Raw genomic sequence first — 18151 nt, forward strand, 5'->3', positions numbered from 1 at the left:
TATGCTCTGTATTGTATTCTGCATACACCTTGTTTGTACTTCTGTCACACACATGAACACACTGACACAAACACTTGTCATATGCACACAGACACTCCACTTTGCTAGCACCCATAATTTATATTATTGTACATATCTGTAAAAAAAGTCTTCTTCTCTCAAACAGTAGAACGGTTGTCATCCTTATTATTCCTTTTGGCACTTATTTTTTATACCATTTATTTGGCTTATTTTGTTAGGGCGACCGTGCGGCGTTAAAAAGGAGACATTTCTGTCACCACTTACGTACGGTCGTTTTCCCTATAGGTCCTTTTGCCGAACTGCTAAGTTAAGAGGATGTAAACACACTAACATCAGTTGTTAAGTAATGATGGAGTGGGGGGACAAACACACACACACACACATACGATGGGCTTCTTTCAGTTTCTGTCAACCAAATCCACTCATAAGGCTTTGGTTGGCCTGAGGCTATAGTAGAAGACACTTGCCCAAGATGCCATGCAGTGGGACTGAAGCTGGAATCATGTGCTTGGGAAGCAATCTTCTTACCAAACAGCCACTCCTGCGCTTATATATATATATATATATATATATATATATATATATATATATATATCTATATATATATATAAATGTAAGATTTAAGGATTGAGGTGTAGAAAGAAAGTTAGCTTCTGAGGTTCTGCTTGCTATGAAAACATATGTAGCTTGGATTTTATCTACCCCTTTCTTAACTCTTGCATATATAATATAATATGATATATATGCACTAGACTATTCATGACCTGTTGTATCACCAGGAAACTCTGAGTTTCCAGCAATGAAATTTTGTTTTGTGGGTTTTTTCTTTTCCAAGTTATTTTGCATGCTTTCAAAGAATGTGACATTGAAAGGTTAGAGTTTCTTTCCTTTTAGAATGAAGTTAAATTCAGAACATTTTCTCATTATGCACCGTTTTGGGTATTTATACCCCTAAACCCCGAATATCTCAATAATTATTGCTCCAATTTACACAAAACCTGTTTCATTCCATTTGTATTAACATTTCAGGGTAAAGTTAATTCATAGTATTTTCCCATTATGCTCCAGTTTGGCAGGGTAACATTGCAAGCAAGCAAGCAAGATACAAACTGACTTTTAATGTATTATAGATATATATCTATATCTATACATACATGCATGCATACCTACATACATACATACATACATACATACACAACCTGACAATTTTTAAGGATGCAACCAAGTCTCCTCTATGAATCTTTTTTTGTTATTCCTAATTACGGCTATAGCGATATAGATTTCTGTGCATGGGTAAGTGTACCTTTTTTATTTCTAGGCTCTTACTATATGGCAGGTGAAGAGAAAAGACTTCAAGTCCAATTGCTATTTACAACTGATTTATTTACAGGAAAGGTGAAGTGTGCTACTCTCAGCTACCATCTTAAGCTCTGATAGTGTGGGTGCATTGCCTCTGGAGATAGATAGGCAGAAAACCTCTGCCAATGGTGGTGTTCAGCTAGTGCTGCTGTGTAGTGGCGCTGAAGAAGAGACAGGTCTGAATTGGTTTTCCGTTTATATAGTTTCCATCACAAGCCTCGTTGAGATCTCACGTATGACAAATGGATGCAGGTGAGGTCTCGCTCCAGTCTCAGAGATGGCAATGGCTGCCACGAGAGCTCATCCAATATGGCACTGACTGCTTGTGCCGCTACAAGTTTAAGCCATGATCATCCCCTATATGTTTTCTTTTGCAAATTTGTGTCCCAGTGTTAAACTGAGAAATTATAGTTTATGTCTGCCTATTCCCCCTGCACACAATCTGTCCTTGACAAATCTCTCCCTCACAACTTATCTTCCTTATATTCCACATTCCTTCACCCATATTCACTCACTGCATTCACCTCCCTCTCTTGTGAACTTACCTGCCCACTCACCCTATGCAGTCCTGTGTACCGCTTATGTTCATCTTCCTGTAACTTGAAGGTATGCCTCTGCACATCTTCACCACCATCTACTCTCTCTCTCATTTTCCAACTGCAGTAGCTATATATCTCCTCAACAGTAGACACCTCTTTCTGTCCTTCTGTCATACTCTAACAGCTCATCACCTGGCACAAAGCTGCTCCCCTCAATACTATCCCCTACTCAATGGCAGTCTTGTTTTGCAAGTTACTTGGTAACCTCAGTGGTGCTGGTGCCAAGCAAAAAACATCCAGTCACTCAGTAAAATGATTGGCGTTAGGAAGGGCATTCTGCTGTTGAAACCATGCCAAAGCAGACAGTTGAATTTGATGCAGTCCTCTGGCTCAGCAGTTCCTGTTGAACTGTCCATCCCATGCCAGCATGGGAAGCAGATATTAAATGATGACGATGTTGCTTATCTACAGGCCAACCCTTACTGAATAAGAGTTCAAGCCATGACCACCCTGTCTTTTTCTTTTTAGACATAGTATATCTAGGACTATGTTATCCAGTGCGTCATTCCTTTTTTTAAGGCAGTAAGGTGTGATTAGAGAAGAAGATACAGTTGTTATATCTAGTGGTGTAATCAACCGTGTAGGGATCCTAGTTGACAAAATTGCTATTATTAAAATAATTTAAGGTGAATTAGCTGAATTGCCGCGGAGTAAATATTGTTCTATATTTTTCTTCTATGTTCTGATTTGGAATATTGTCAGAACTAATTTTTACCTTTGATCTTGTTACAATCAATAAGTACCAGCTATGTAGTAGGGTTGATTCAATAAACTGCGATTGGAGATTGACGGAATCGTTAGAGCACGCACAAAATAATAATGCGGTATTTCGTAATAGGTTTTCATGTCGAGTTCAAATTCCTCCGAAATCGATTTTGCCAGTTAAACTTCCGTGGTGGAGGTGTTAATAAAATAAAGTTTCAGGGAAATATAGGGTCAATATAATCAGTTTTTCTTTTATCCTTAAATTTAAGGCTTTGTGTCTATGTCAGAAACGAAGGGCCATAACTAGCGGAATCGTTAGATCAACGGATTAAATGTCTTACAGTATTTGTTCGGGGGGTTACGTTCCGAGTTCAAATCGCGCCGGAGTCAATTTTGCCTTTAAATCTTTCTGGTATTGCTCTACCCGAAAAGAAAATAAAAATCTGGCATTATGCCTACGTTAGAAACAGTTATTATTATAATGACTTTTAACATAGGTACAAAACCATAAATTATGTTTTAAGCAGTAAAAGTACTGCATTTGATGCTTCAGAGTAAAGTCCGATTTCCGGGGAAATTAGTGATTGTCTGCGTCTGCAACAGTTAGTCAACAGGAGAGTTCTAAGCAGAGTTCGATAAGTCCAAGTGACACGAGGAAGGAAAATATCGAACTCTTCTCCGAGTTCTAACAATTTGATGCTTTAGAATTAATGGTTCCTAGCCTAAATGTTCCGGGAGATTATTTACATGATTGATATAATAAATCAAAATTTACAAAAGTAAACAGTAATTCCAACGAGATTGACTCCAATGTTTATCCTTCCAGATTCGATAAACAAGTACCAGTAAAATACTAAAAGTCGAAACAATCGATTACACCTTTCTACATATTGGCGTTCTGCTTAGTCATAGAAACTTAGTAATAGTAGTAGTAGTTGTCGTTTAGGCCTAGGTCAGCCTTGATCAAGCATTCCAGTCGCAAACATCCCATTCTTTTAGCAGTACATTAATTTACTGTGTAATTTCCTTTACTAAGACTGTGGGGCGCGACTTGACTGCGGTTTCTAGTAGGTCGAACGACTACACAGAGGTTCTTCTTTGGGTATTAGTACTAGTAGTAGGAATAGTAGCAGTACCCTGGTCCAGTGTTCGAAATTGACATGCCATAGTCTCGTGTATGTCAGGAAATGATGATTCTAAACCGCCTTCCGCTTCTGTATTTAACACTTACTCTTTCATTGTCTAAGCTCCCCTTCATACACATGTTTACCCCTATTACTTCTCCATACCTCGCTGCAAGCACCGAACTGCCTTCTAACTGCTCCTATTCCTCTCTGTTGTCATACTAGAGCTGTTCCCTTCGTCTCTCTGTGTTCCCTTTTCTACGACATTCTCACTCTATCAAACCAATCTATCTTTCTCTTTTCGCCTCTCTTTCCATATGTCCCACCCTTAAATTTCTTCGTACCTACGTTCTCTCTTTCTTTTTCATTTCAAAATATCCCTCCTTTAGTACATTTCTGTCTCTCTCTCTCTCTCTTTATGAACATGTTTTCTCTCTAGCTGTGTTTAATTTTCCTTTTGCTTATTTTCTCCCTTAATTTCTCAATGTCTATTTCTCACACCTCTTTTTCTCCCTAAATCTCTTTAAACATCGTTCTCTCTCTACATATCTGTTTTTCTATCTTCTTTCTGTTTCCTCATGTTCGTTCATCTCACAACACCCCTCTCATGTTTCTCTCTGTATTTTTCTCGCCTTCTATTCTTCTATCTATCGTTCAACACTTCCACTTGGTATTTCTTTTTATTTCTTTCTTTCAATCACATTCTATCTCTTCCTCTTTATATCTTAACCGTTCCCCCCTCTCTTTATTCTTACTCTTTCCTTTCCCTGTTCCCTCCACTCCTTCGCTCAATCTATGTTACTTCCTTTCTTTCTCACTCTCTCCCTCCTCCCTCTTCCCCCGTCTGTAATAGCAAAGACGTCAAGATGGCGCCAGCCACACAACCAAGGAAATAGCCAACAGTGCCTCTCGTTTACCCCTTCAATGGATGAAATTCGGCTTTATCTGGCCACTAAATAAGATCCAGTTTGTGGCCAGATATTTACCCTGGTGCTGTTAGCATTTGTTTTCGACGGCAGGACGGAAATGCTAGTTGAAACACAAGTCCAGTTCCAGTCACACTCCTCCATCCAGTTGAAAATGAAGCTCCGCTCTTGTTAGCATGCTACTACTATTACTATTACTATGATATTGTGTAGTCAGTTGTAGACCGACTGTGTTGTAAGAAAACCCAAGCTCTCTCATTCTCCCATGATCACACTTACACACTAATAGAAAGCTTTAGAAATATATGTAAATATATATATATATATATATATATATATATATTTATTTATATACATATCCACATTTACATGCCTATATACGCAACCATCTTCTGACATCTGTTTTGATTATTTTAGTCCTCATTTAAAAAGAAAAAAGCTTTCCTATAATATATGTATCTTAGATGTTATATATATTCAACGAGCAGCTGGGCAGGTGTCACCCTGTTAGGTACATATATATATACAAACACACATTCATTGGGAGTGAGAGAGTAACATGGTCAAGATGTGGTACTGCTATCCACTGGGAAGCCAAGAACTGGCCATTGGCGATGTGTAGACACACAGATTTACATTATCAATAGGCACTTACTAATTATACAAACATTCATATATATACATACATATTCTCACTCATGTATATATATGTACACATGTATGTACATACATGTATATATAAACACATAGGACTTAATCTCACATACACTTGTATATAAATAAACTAGGTCTTTAGGGTGGTTATATATATATATATATATATATATATATATATATATATACATATATATATACACATGTATATATAATAAATATATACCCATCCATCCATCTAGCTAATTATCGTATTTACATTTATACATACACATAATATCTATATTTATGGTATGTATGTATATGCATATACATAGATACCATAAATCTGTTCAACACGCCCTGGTGGATTATTAAAGAAAAAAGGGAAGAATATTACACAGTTACCATCATCCCCCAAACAATAACAAGAAAATGGGAGCTCAACAGACCAAAGAACCAAGATCGTCCAGTTCTGGGAAAAGTAAAGTACCGAAGACAAAAGAACCACGGATCTCCTCTGGAAATATTTTTGCAGAGCACAATGGTAAGTAACATCCTCCCCGTTCCCTACACCAGCCTGTATATTAAACCACGCCACTTGGTATCCCTCACCCCGCCTTCATTCATTACCTAGTACAACACCAACGTTGATGCTATTTTATAACTATTATTATTATTATTATTGTTGCTGTTATTTTTTTCCCTGTGATTTGTGGATTATAGATTAAGCCGATCGATTTCCCATCCCTTTTTGGTATTCTTTATCCTTATCCACCATAATTCTCCATCCTTTACAAACTCTTCATCATTTCGTCCCCTTGCAACTCCCCTATCTTTCTTCCTTCCACTGATGTCGTGTTTTACTACCAAATACTTAAATCCATCCCAACGTGTGTTATGTGTGTGTGTGTATATATATATATATGTGTGTGTGTGTGTGTGTGTGTGTATATATATATATATATATGTGTGTGTATATATATATATATATATGTGTGTGTGTATATATATATATATATGTGTGTGTGTATATATATATATATATATATGTGTGTGTGTGTGTATATATATATATATATATATATATGTGTGTGTGTGTGTATATATATATATGTGTGTGTGTATGTATGTATACTCTTACATATACATACACGTATATTTGTGTATATATATATATATATACGTATTTTTATACATAAACATGTATTTATATACACACATACGTGTGTGTGTGTGTTTGTGTACATATATACACACATACGCATATGCAGGTGTATGTATAGATGTATATCTATTTATTACATATATTTGTATATCTATCTATTATAAAATCTGTCAGTCGATCACTATATTTCAGACATTTAATATGCCATTAGCTATGGATTCGTCTAAGATCTAGTTATCTATTTAACTATTCGTATGGTTGTACCTTTTTTTTAAACATAAATTTTATATTTTATTTCGATCTCTATCTCTGTCTATATATCTAGGTGTGTGTGTATCTGTCATTCATTCCATATCCTATCTCCAGGCCCCGTACAAGCAAACCAAGCTATCAGTTCTTTCTTCACAACGCCCTCCTCCCTTCCCTCCCATTTACCATTATGTCTTCAACTATTTCCTGCGAGTCCACCTGTATTTTCGGTTGTTCCTGGCTTTAGCCCACTTCTCAATCTATCCAGCTTGTGGGGCGAACACAAAACCGATTCTACTATTCCAGTAGGAACACAAGTCTTCGTACTGTACACATTGCGTGTTCATAACATTACTCAGTTCAAACGTATTATTATATACCCTTATGAATATATATATATATATATATATATATATGTGTGTGTGTAACTGAGGAGCAAATATATTTTCTACATTCACGCACACATATATTTACACTTGGTGTGTGTAAAGATTGTACTTAAATAAAAACTGATATATCTTTAAGAGAATGTATATGCTGTGTATGTATGTATGTGTGTGTGTGTGTGCGTGCGCGCGCACACACACACACCCAGGCGGCCCGGCCGGGATCGATTCCCGGCATGGGAACTCATAATTTCAAGGTGGTGCCCCTGCATGGCCGCAATCTTATGACTGAAACAAATAGAAGATAAAAAATTATAATTTATATATATATATATATATATAGAGTATTTATGACTATATATGAAAACGTGTAAATCTATATAAGAATGTATGTATATGTGTGTGTGTATAAAAGTATATATGTAAGAGTATGTATATTTAGGTAATTTTATGTTTGAATGTAAAATTAATATATCAGAATATATTTCTATGTATGTAAATTTATATAAAACAAATATATATATATATATATATATATATATATATATAGGTATAATTATATTTGTATAAAACATACATGTACGTATAAGTATATTTATATTAGAATTTATATATAAGTGTAAACATACAAACACATACCATCATTTGACGTCCAGTCTTTCATGCTTACATGGGTCAGGTGGATAATATTTCCTATGGTCAGATATATATATATATATATATATATATATATATATATATATATATTTGTTTCAGTCATTTAGCTGCGGCCATGCTGGAGCACCGCCTTTTAGTCGGACAAATCGACTCCAGGACTTATTCATTGTAAGCCTAGTACTTATTCTATCGGATCTTGTTGCCGAACTGCTAAGTTACGGGGGCGTAAATACACCAGCATCGGTTGTCAAGCGATGGTGGGGGGACAACTACAGACACAAACATATATATATATATATACGATGGGCTTCTTTCAGCTTCTGTCTACCAAATCCACTCACAAGGCTTTGGTAGGAGACACTTGCCCAAGGTGCCAAGCAATGGGACTGAACCCGAAACCGTGTGGTTGGTAAGCAAGCTACTTACCACACAGCCTCTGTCTCTCTCTCTCTCTCTCTCTCTCTATATATATATATATATATATATACACACACACACACACACACATGTTCAGACATGTATAGATATATACTTATATATATAATCATTTTATTGTCCCCTTTTCCATGCTTGCATGGATCACATGCGGTTTATGTAGACAGATTTTCTGTGCCTGGATGCCCTTCCTGTCACCAATCCTCACTAGTTTCCAAGCAAGATGGTATTTTCACATAGCCAGACATATCTACATGGAATATTTGAAATGAATGAAACTGCTTGTATGACAGTGACACTAATTTTTACAACTATCACGTGATATCAGGACAAGGAGACACAAACGTACACATACATACATTACACACTCACACATGCATATATACATGAAAAGTTTCATTCAGTTTCCTTTTACGAATCCATTCACAAAGCTTTGGGTGTCCAGGGACTATAGCAGAAGACACTTGCCCAAGATGCAATGCAGTGGGACTGAAACCGGAACCTTGTGGTTGGGAGGCAAACTTCTTACCGCACAGTCACACCTGTGACTCACACACTCTCACACACACATGGTGGGCTTCTTTCAGTTTCTTATTTCTTTACTGCCCGCAAGGGGCTACACACAGGGGGGATAAACAAGGACAGATAAACGGATTAAGTCGATTATATCGACTCCAGTGCGTAACTGGTACTTATTTAATCGACCCCCGAAAGGACGAAAGTAAAGTTGACCTCAGTGGAATTTGAACTCAGAACGTAGTGGCAGACGAAATACCAGTAAGCATTTCGCCCGGCTTGCTAACGTTTCTGCCAGGTTGCCACCTTTCAGTTTCTATCTACCAAATCCACTCACATATGTTTGGTCACTCTGGGGCTGTTGTAGAAAACGTCTGGAAGCTAGTGCTTGGGAAGCAAGCTCCTTAGTCGTGCACATGGATATATGCCACTTTTTAAAATGTTTTAATGTCCACTTTTCCATGCGCCATGCTTGATGGAACTGATAGAATTCATCAAGGCAGGTTTTCTGTAGCTGGACACCTTTCCTGTTGCCAATTCTCAGCTGTTTCCAAGCGAAGTAATATTTCCTTGTGGTTATACTTCCTTGACTGATGTCCAGTGCCTGATATCAAGACAATGGTATACACAAATATGTATATAAATATATATATTTATATAAACGATGAGCTTCTTTCAGTTTTCTACCTTATCCAATGGTAAGACATTGGTCAGTCTAGAACTGGCTTAAGGTGCCACACTATAGGATTGAACCCAAAACCACATGGTTGGGATGCAAGCTTCTCAACCACACATCCATCCATCCTGGCCTATATATATATATATATATATATATATATATATATATATATATATATATATATATTTATATACACATACATACATGCACAGATGTGTGTGTGTAGGCGTTTGGAACACAAATCTATGTTTATATATACATACACACATGTATATATATATATAAATATTGTATATTGCATATACATAAATATGTATGTGCAGTGTGTATATAACCATATACAAACCAGGGTTTTACCAGATGTTCAGCAAAAGTGGGCATAATATATCTATGAGCTTGACATAGGTTATTCAAATTGCACATGTTGGTGGAATAACTCTTCTTCCTATTCTACATTGTAGGGAAATAATGATTCTGAAGCAGGAGCAATGTGTTGCCATTTAGATCTTGATGAAAAAGGGGTGCAGAATGTCTGATATTCACAGAAAACTACATGTTGTTTACAAGGATGCACCATTAACAAGTCCACTGTACAGAAGTGGATGAGGTTTAAAAGGGAAACCAGAATTGAAGACAGACCATGCAGCAGGGGACCTTCAACTTTGATCACGGATATGAATTGTCCGTCAGGGTGGACAAATTAATTTGCATACATTACTGCACAGCTGGATTGTGGTCATAGTACAGTACTGAAGATGGGGGAACACTTTGAGTATCAGAAAGTGTGTACAAAGTAGGTACCTTGGTAGTTGGCTTCTGATTTGAAGGAGAGAAGGGTGCAAGTTTACTCTGATCTATTGGAAGCCAATGAAGACATTTTTTTTCTTCAGATCTAGCAAAAGGGATGAAATGTGGCAGTATCTTTATAATCCAGAGGTAGAAAATCAGTCCATGAAATGGTGTTACAGTTCTTCTACTAGGCCTAAGGATTTCAAGAGCCAACACCCAGCAGAGGATGTTATGGTGACTGATTTTTGGAATGACAAGGGCAGCATTTTTGGGCATCATTATCTGAATTTTTACTGGAATGTAGCAACACTTTGAAATGTGAGCAGTGCATTGAGACTTTCAAAAAGTTTACTGAAGCCATTAGTAGAAAGAGCTTGAACAAGAATCTGAAAATGATTCACATTGGCACATACATTTTTGGGTACCAATCAGGCAGGGTGTGAAATGGGATTCACTGTTTGGTGAGTGAATCAGAATAAACCATATAGATATATATGACTAATATAGATATGGCTACCTAATCTATCTCTTGCTCTCCCTCTTTGTGTTTGTGTGTATATATATCATCATCCTCCTTCCATTGTCTCTGCTGGCTTGGGTTGGGTGCTTTGACCAGGGCTGGTAAGCCAAGGGGCTGCACCAGATATCAGTCTGATTTGGCATGGTTTCTACGACTGGATGTCCTTCCCAAAACCAACCACTCCAAGAGTGTAATGGGTGTTTTCACATGCCACCGGTATGAGTGCCAGTTGCATGATACTAGTATCCGCCATGGCTATGATTTCATTTGGTTTGATGGGTCTTCTCAAACATGGCACATTACCAAAGGTCTCAGTCATTTGTCATTGCCTCTGAGACATGAGACATGTATATAGATATGTGTGTGTGCTTGTTTTTGTATGCAGACACACACACACAATCATCATCATAAAAAATTTTTTTAATGCCAACTTTCCTATGCTCATATGGGTTAGATGAAATTTGTTGAGGTAGATTTTTTTTTACAGCCAGAAGCTTTCCCTATCACCAACCCTCATCTGTTTCTGAGTAAGGTATAATTTCGTCATGACCAGACATATTTTCATGGAACATTGGAATCAAAGGAAACTGATTGTATAACTGTGACGTGTTTTCAACTACCACACAAAGTCAAGGCAAGGAAATAATAACAAACACCTGCACATGCCCTCATATACATACATGCTGACACATACTGGAACACACACCAACACACACTAGCACACACACACACACACACATATATGATTGGCTTTTTTAGTTTCCTTTGATTAAATCCACCCATAAGGCTTTGGTTGACCCAGGGCTATAGAAGAAAATGCTTGCTCATGTATATATCTGTTTCTTTATTACCCACAAGGGGCTAAACATAGAGGGGACAAACAAGGACAGACAAACGGATTAAGTCGATTACATCGACCCCAGTGCTTAACTGCTACTTAATTTATCGACCCCGAAAGGATGAAAGGCAAAGTCGACCTCGGCGTGATTTGAACTCTGAACGTAACGGCAGACGAAATACGGCTACGCATTTCGCCCGGCGTGCTAACGTTTCTGCCAGCTCGCCGCCTTACTCTCATACGCTCATGTATATATCTATGTATATATACATGTATTATGTATACATGCATGTATATATGTATATAAATATATATACTGGAGTAAGTATATAAATGTGAAACAAGGTGGGAAAAAATAGTACTCGAATACCAAGGTAGAGTAATATGCTTTATTATTAAAGCTGCAAAAACATCATAAGAAATCGCAAAAAACTGCTACTCAGAGTTTCATGTTCCCGTTTCTTAGACAGTTTTGATTGAGAAACAGACACCCATACACTCAGCCACTCCTCCCAACACCACAAACATACGCTTTTTTTAGTTTCCATCTACCAGATCCACTCACAAGGCTTTTGTTGATTCAGGGCTATAGTAGAAAACACTTGCACATATATATTTATGTACATATACATATATTTATTTATACATGCATGTATATATATATATATAGTCACTATGAGGATATTTAGACCTCTTATAGGGATATTTTTTTATCCAAGATATGCTGGTTTAATATATTGTATTTTGAAGAGGTATTTCTTCAATGAATATCTTATAAATGATCAAATATTATTTTGAAAATGGAGTGAGTCAGTGGATATAAATTAATTTATTTATTAATTATCATTGTTACCTACAATTGTTTCATTTCACTCCCAAATTAAATTGCAAAACATATATGAATATATAAGTTTGCATTTCAAAATACTTTGGGTGGAAAATCTTCAGGGCATGAAAAAGGACAATACAGAGAGATTACATTTTGATCAGTTGAAATACTCCAATAGACTAAGAATACATAAGCATGTTTATTATGTGTGTGTGTGCACTCATGCGTTAATATTATTGAATTTCTCCATTTTGAAACAGTTGTACTGCATTACTTACTTGATATCCTGTTGCTTATTTTGATTTTATTCACCTTACTTTGAGCTGTGCTGATAATACCGTACTGACTTTGTGCTTCAACTTAAGTACCTAATTCAGCTGAATCTCAATTATTTGTTATATATATATATATATATATATATATATATATACTTGGAAGAGGATATGTGGCTTTCAATCATATAATAATATATATATATATACATGTGTATATGTACATACTTACATATATATGTATGCATATGTGGGCCAGGACGTTATGAAGCACGTACAACAAAAAATACGAAATACGAGAACATGGAATATGAACTATTTTTTTGAACAACGAAAGACACAAATGGAAAACAAGACAAACAATGTATTTTTTGTTGTACATGTTTCACAACGTCCTGTGTCCACATATGCATATATATATATATATATATATATATATATATATACATACATACATACATAGATGTAAGTATGTACATATACATATGTATATATGCATATATATAAGGATTTTTTTGCGTAATGAGATAAAAAACCAAGGCTGTATAGATATTAGAGCATTTATAGATATCTATAAATGCTCTAATATCTATACAGCTTTGGTTTTTTATCTCATTACGCAAAAAAATCCTTATATCACACACTGGCATAGAACCAACGTTGAACCCTTTATTCGCAATATTACCGAATCTGGAAGTTAACTATGGTCTGTCTATAGCACTTATTCAGCATTACCCGACACCTTTGGGTCTCAATGACACCATTATCTCTTTTATATATATATTTATAGTTGAGTACAGAGCATAATAAAAAATTAAACAAATGACAAGAGAACAAAAATCATTTAATGAACTTCATTTGCTTACATCTGTTTCTGCTGCAAGATGCAATGCGCTCATGTCTGATTGCTTGTGTATCAACTTATAGCTTTGTTGGAGCTTCAGAACTGAAGTGAAGTTTTATTTGGGAAAACATATATATATATATATATTAGAAGAAATGAGGTAATCAAAGATCGGATGGTTCATATTTACAGATATTTATTTATATATTACATTTTTTACATATATATATCATATCATTCAGATCATTAGCGCTTTCTCCCATTCTAGTGGGGCTTTCAAATCAAAATAATTCCTTTGTGGGAAATTTTAATCTTTATATGTATATATATATATATATATATGGAATTTTTGTCAATGGTGAACTTTTCCATACATCCAAATACAATTGTACTTGCCTAAGTAAAATATATATATACACAGACACATCATCATCATTATTTAACATCCGTTGTCCATGCTGGCATGGGTTGGATGGTTTGACCAGGGCTGGAAGGCTGCACCAGGCTCCAGTCTGATTTGGTATGGTTTTCTATGGTTGGATGCCTTTCCTAATGTCAACCACTCTGAGAGTATAATGGGTGCTTTTACATGTCACTGGCACGGATGTTTCATATATATATATTCATGTGTATATATATATATATATATATATATATTCATAAAGGCACAGGAGTGGCTGTGTGGTAAGCAGCTTGCTTACGCGCATGCGTCACCCAGAGTGCATTTGGTTTGTCGTTTGTGTCGGAGGTTGGTTTTTGTTGCTGCTTTGAGGATAGAGGCAATGTACTCAGACTTTAGCAGGTCTGAATTATCCTCAGAGGAGGAGGAGCTGGTGAAGGTGGTGAGAAGAATGGACGGAATATTGGAGAGAACAAAATGTTTTTCTGAGGTGGCAGAGGTGAAGAGAAAGGATGTAGACCTGGCTGGACTAAAGGAATATGGAAAAATGATGCAGAAGGTGGGTGGTGATGTGTGAAGTTGTTGCCACTTGAAAGAATCATGGAGCAAATGGAGAGGAAAACTATCACCTGTAGGGTGCATTCACTGAAGAACAAAAAGGCTGAACAAGTGGAAGCGGAAATAATAGAAAAAGCGCTAAGGAAACAGTCAACGGATGTAAATATGGACAGTGGTCATCCAGTTTAGAACAGTGGAGGAGGCGAAGAGGCTGGCAAGTGTGGTGGTGCTTCTGCTCACATATCTTGGAAGAAAGACTTCCAAAGTAAGAGTGGAAACAATCCCACCTGATATAGAAGTGGCTTGGGTCACGGCAGCCGTCCTCGTTGGAAGTGAGGAGGAGGTGGCTGTCCTCAAAGTCACGGAAACAGGAGGAGGATAGAGAAGGGAATCACTGGATCTCATTCTGCAGGCGGAGGTGAAGCAGAGTTTGGCAAGACTGACGAGAAGAAGCAGCTAGAAAGATGGTGACGTTGGGAGAAATTGTGTTAAGAGTGTGGGTGGAGGGCAGAAGCCCATGTTGTTTTAAATGTGGCCAAAAGGGCCACATTAGAGCACACTGCCCTCTACAGAAGAAAACAATAGATGAAATAACAGATGAACTAGTTGCAGAGATGGAGGAGAAAAGAGAAGAAAAAAAGAAAGCGAGAGGAAAAGAGGAAGAATGGATAGTAACAGAGTAGAAGGAAGAAGAGGAAGAAAAGAAAGAACACTGAGTATGATGTGGTACCCCAGTCCAACTCCATCCCACCCAAGACCTCTCAGACCCACCTGTCCTATACAGACACCAAACCCACCCACCCCCTTTCCCCACAGGAAAAGGGAAACGAGAAAAGAGCAGATACCACAGAATTTAGAAGACAGGGGTCTTCTAAATTCTGTGGTATCTGCTCCCGGTGAAAAAGGTTACGAAAGAGTGTTGTCATTGAGCGATAGCAAGTGCGGAAATAGAAGGACTAGACCAGAGACTAAAGAGGAATTAGGACTCAGAGACTGCGAGTGGTGTTACTCAGTGTGGAGTGAGTAGCACACTCTGCATATTTTCATTTTCAGATATCCTGCACGTTATCATAACCTTAATTTATTTTCTCATGTTCATTTTCACATCACTCATAGTATCATATTTTATTTTTACATATTTTTAATTGTTATTTGTCCCCACATGTTTTATAGTGTCCCCTCTATGTGATTCTTTTATGGCAAAATATTGAAATAAAGTAGCTTGCTTACCAACCACATGGTTCTAGGCTCAGTCCTACTGTGTGGCACCTTGGGCAAGTGTCTTCTACTATACCCTCAGGCTGACCAAAGCCTTGTGAGTAGATTTGTTAGACAGAAACTGAAAGAAACCTGTCATATATATATATGTATATGTTTGTATGTCTGCGCTTGTTCCCACCACCATTGGTTGATAACCAATGTTGGTGCGTTTACATACCTGTAATTCAGCATTTCAGCAAAAGAGACTGATAGAATAAGTACTAGGCTTACATAGAATAAGTCCTGGGGTCAATTTGTTTGACTGAAACAAATAAAAGAAAAACAAGAATATATATATATATATATGTGTGTGTGTGTGTGTGACTGTGTGTGTATTGTTGGCGATTTTCTTTCTCTGCCTTCCCTTCTTTGGACTTTTTCTATATTTCTGATGAAGAGCTCCGCTCAAAACGTGAAATCCTCTTTCTTTTCTTTCCTTTCCTGAGCATCCAATAACACTGTACTTATTCCATGTCCTTGCATTGTTGTTTTTTCTTGCTTGTTCATGTTTGGATTGACTATATATATATATATATATATATATATATATATACACACACACACACACACATATATATATGTATATATGTACACACTCATACATACATATATAAACACAGACATGCATATATCTATAAACATGTCTATAGAAACATTCACACACATATACATATATTTGTATAAACATATATGTGTGTGTGTCTGTGAAGGCACATGGCTAAGTTTTTAGGGTATTCAGCTTATGAATCAGTTCGGTTCCTGGCAGTGCATTATGTCCTTGAGCAAGATGCTTTATTTCATGTTGCTCCAGTTCACTCAACTGGCAAAACTGAGTTGTTCCTGTAATTCAAAGGGGTAATACTTGCCACATTCTGTGTCTCTGAATCTCCCTAGGAATTATGTTAAGGGTATGCATGTCTGTGGAATGCTCAGCTACTTGTTTGTTGATATAATGAGCTTCTTTCAGTTTCCATATATCATATCCCCCTCACAAGGCTTCGGGACTGTAGTGTAAGGCAGATATCAGTGTGCCATGCAATGGAATTGAACCCAAAACCACTTGGCTGGGAAGTGAACATTTTATCCATACAGCTCTGCCCGATCATATACTCGTATATATATAGAGTTGAAATTTACTGAAAAACAAAAGACAAAAACAGGTGTATGAAGAACAAGCAGGTGTATTAGTTTGATGCTCAGGATGGTGAGAAAGTCTTATGTTTTGAGCCTATGCTTTTCAACAGAAAGGAACAAGCAGAAATAAACAGAGAGAGAGAGAACAAAAAAGATTTGTGGATTAAGCAGTCAATCAATCTATCTATCTATCTATCTATCTATCCATCCATCCATCTATACACACATACACACACATATATCTTGAAATAGGGCATTTTTAACAGTCAACAACTGAGGAGGGGTTAGACTTCTTTTGGCATTTTGTCCCATAGTTGTCTCTCATTATGTGTTTACTTATTTTTCACTTGCTGGTGATGTTCTATTCTTAATGTATATTTTTTGGTAATTCGTTTTGTACTTATCACTTGTGTGTCTACATAATTTTCACTTGTTGGTGATGTCCTGTACTTGATGTATTTTATATTTATTTAATTATACACACACACACACATTTATATATATATGTAAACATATATGTGTATATATGAATATATATATCACCAGCATTTACTGTCCCTTTTTCCATGCTGGCATGGGTTGGACAGTTTGACAAAAACAGATGAGCCAGAAGGCTCAGTTAGGTTCTATGTCTGTTTTGGTATAATTTCTACAGTTAGATACCCTTCCTAATGCAACCACTTAATAGGGTGTGCTGGGTGCTTTCTACCTGGCACCTGCACCAGTGAGGTTACCAAGACTTGCAAGATAAGACTTCTCAACTGAGCTGGGTACAGACTGGAGAAAGAAACTATGGTAGAGGTAGAAGAGCAGGTATTTTGCTGAAGAGGTGAATATATGACTTGCTAACCTGGAAGACGAGAGAGAGATGTGAGGTTTAGGTACAATGTGGATATGAGACAGATTAGGAAGTACACTGAGTGAAAATAGTGTTACAGGTAATCTTATGATAATTGCTTATGTCAACTCAGAGTAACAGCTTCAATAAAAGACTATATTTTAATCTACTTTTGGGTCTTGAGTACTGTTCTCTCTACTTTGTTTTGCACTGCTCTACCTACCACTCCACCCAATATCTCTCAGTATGTGGCTTGGCATCTAACACTCACCTTCAGATTCATAGAGAGCAGGGTCTCATCTTCTTTCTCCAACATGTCCTTTGGTCTAAATTCACAACCTCACTTTGTCTAACTGCTCCAGAATTACACACCTCTTCCTCTTGCTCTCCCTTTTCTACTAACCATGAGTCA

General features: G+C 36.8%; 1 protein-coding gene across 1 annotated transcript in view; it reads left to right on the plus strand.

Annotated features, from left to right (window-relative positions):
- The first annotated feature begins 5600 nt into the window (after nt 1-5600).
- LOC115215117 (tyrosine-protein kinase Abl) overlaps nt 5601-18151 on the plus strand; it is a 215069-nt gene continuing 202518 nt past the window's right edge. The window contains exon 1 of the mRNA XM_036505193.1: nt 5601-5914. Within this exon, the coding sequence (XP_036361086.1) occupies nt 5803-5914 (112 nt within the window). The 5' untranslated portion in view covers nt 5601-5802. The remainder of the gene's footprint in view (nt 5915-18151) is intronic.

Source organism: Octopus sinensis, linkage group LG8 (genome assembly GCF_006345805.1).
Source record: "Octopus sinensis linkage group LG8, ASM634580v1, whole genome shotgun sequence".
NCBI lineage: Eukaryota > Metazoa > Mollusca > Cephalopoda > Octopoda > Octopodidae > Octopus > Octopus sinensis.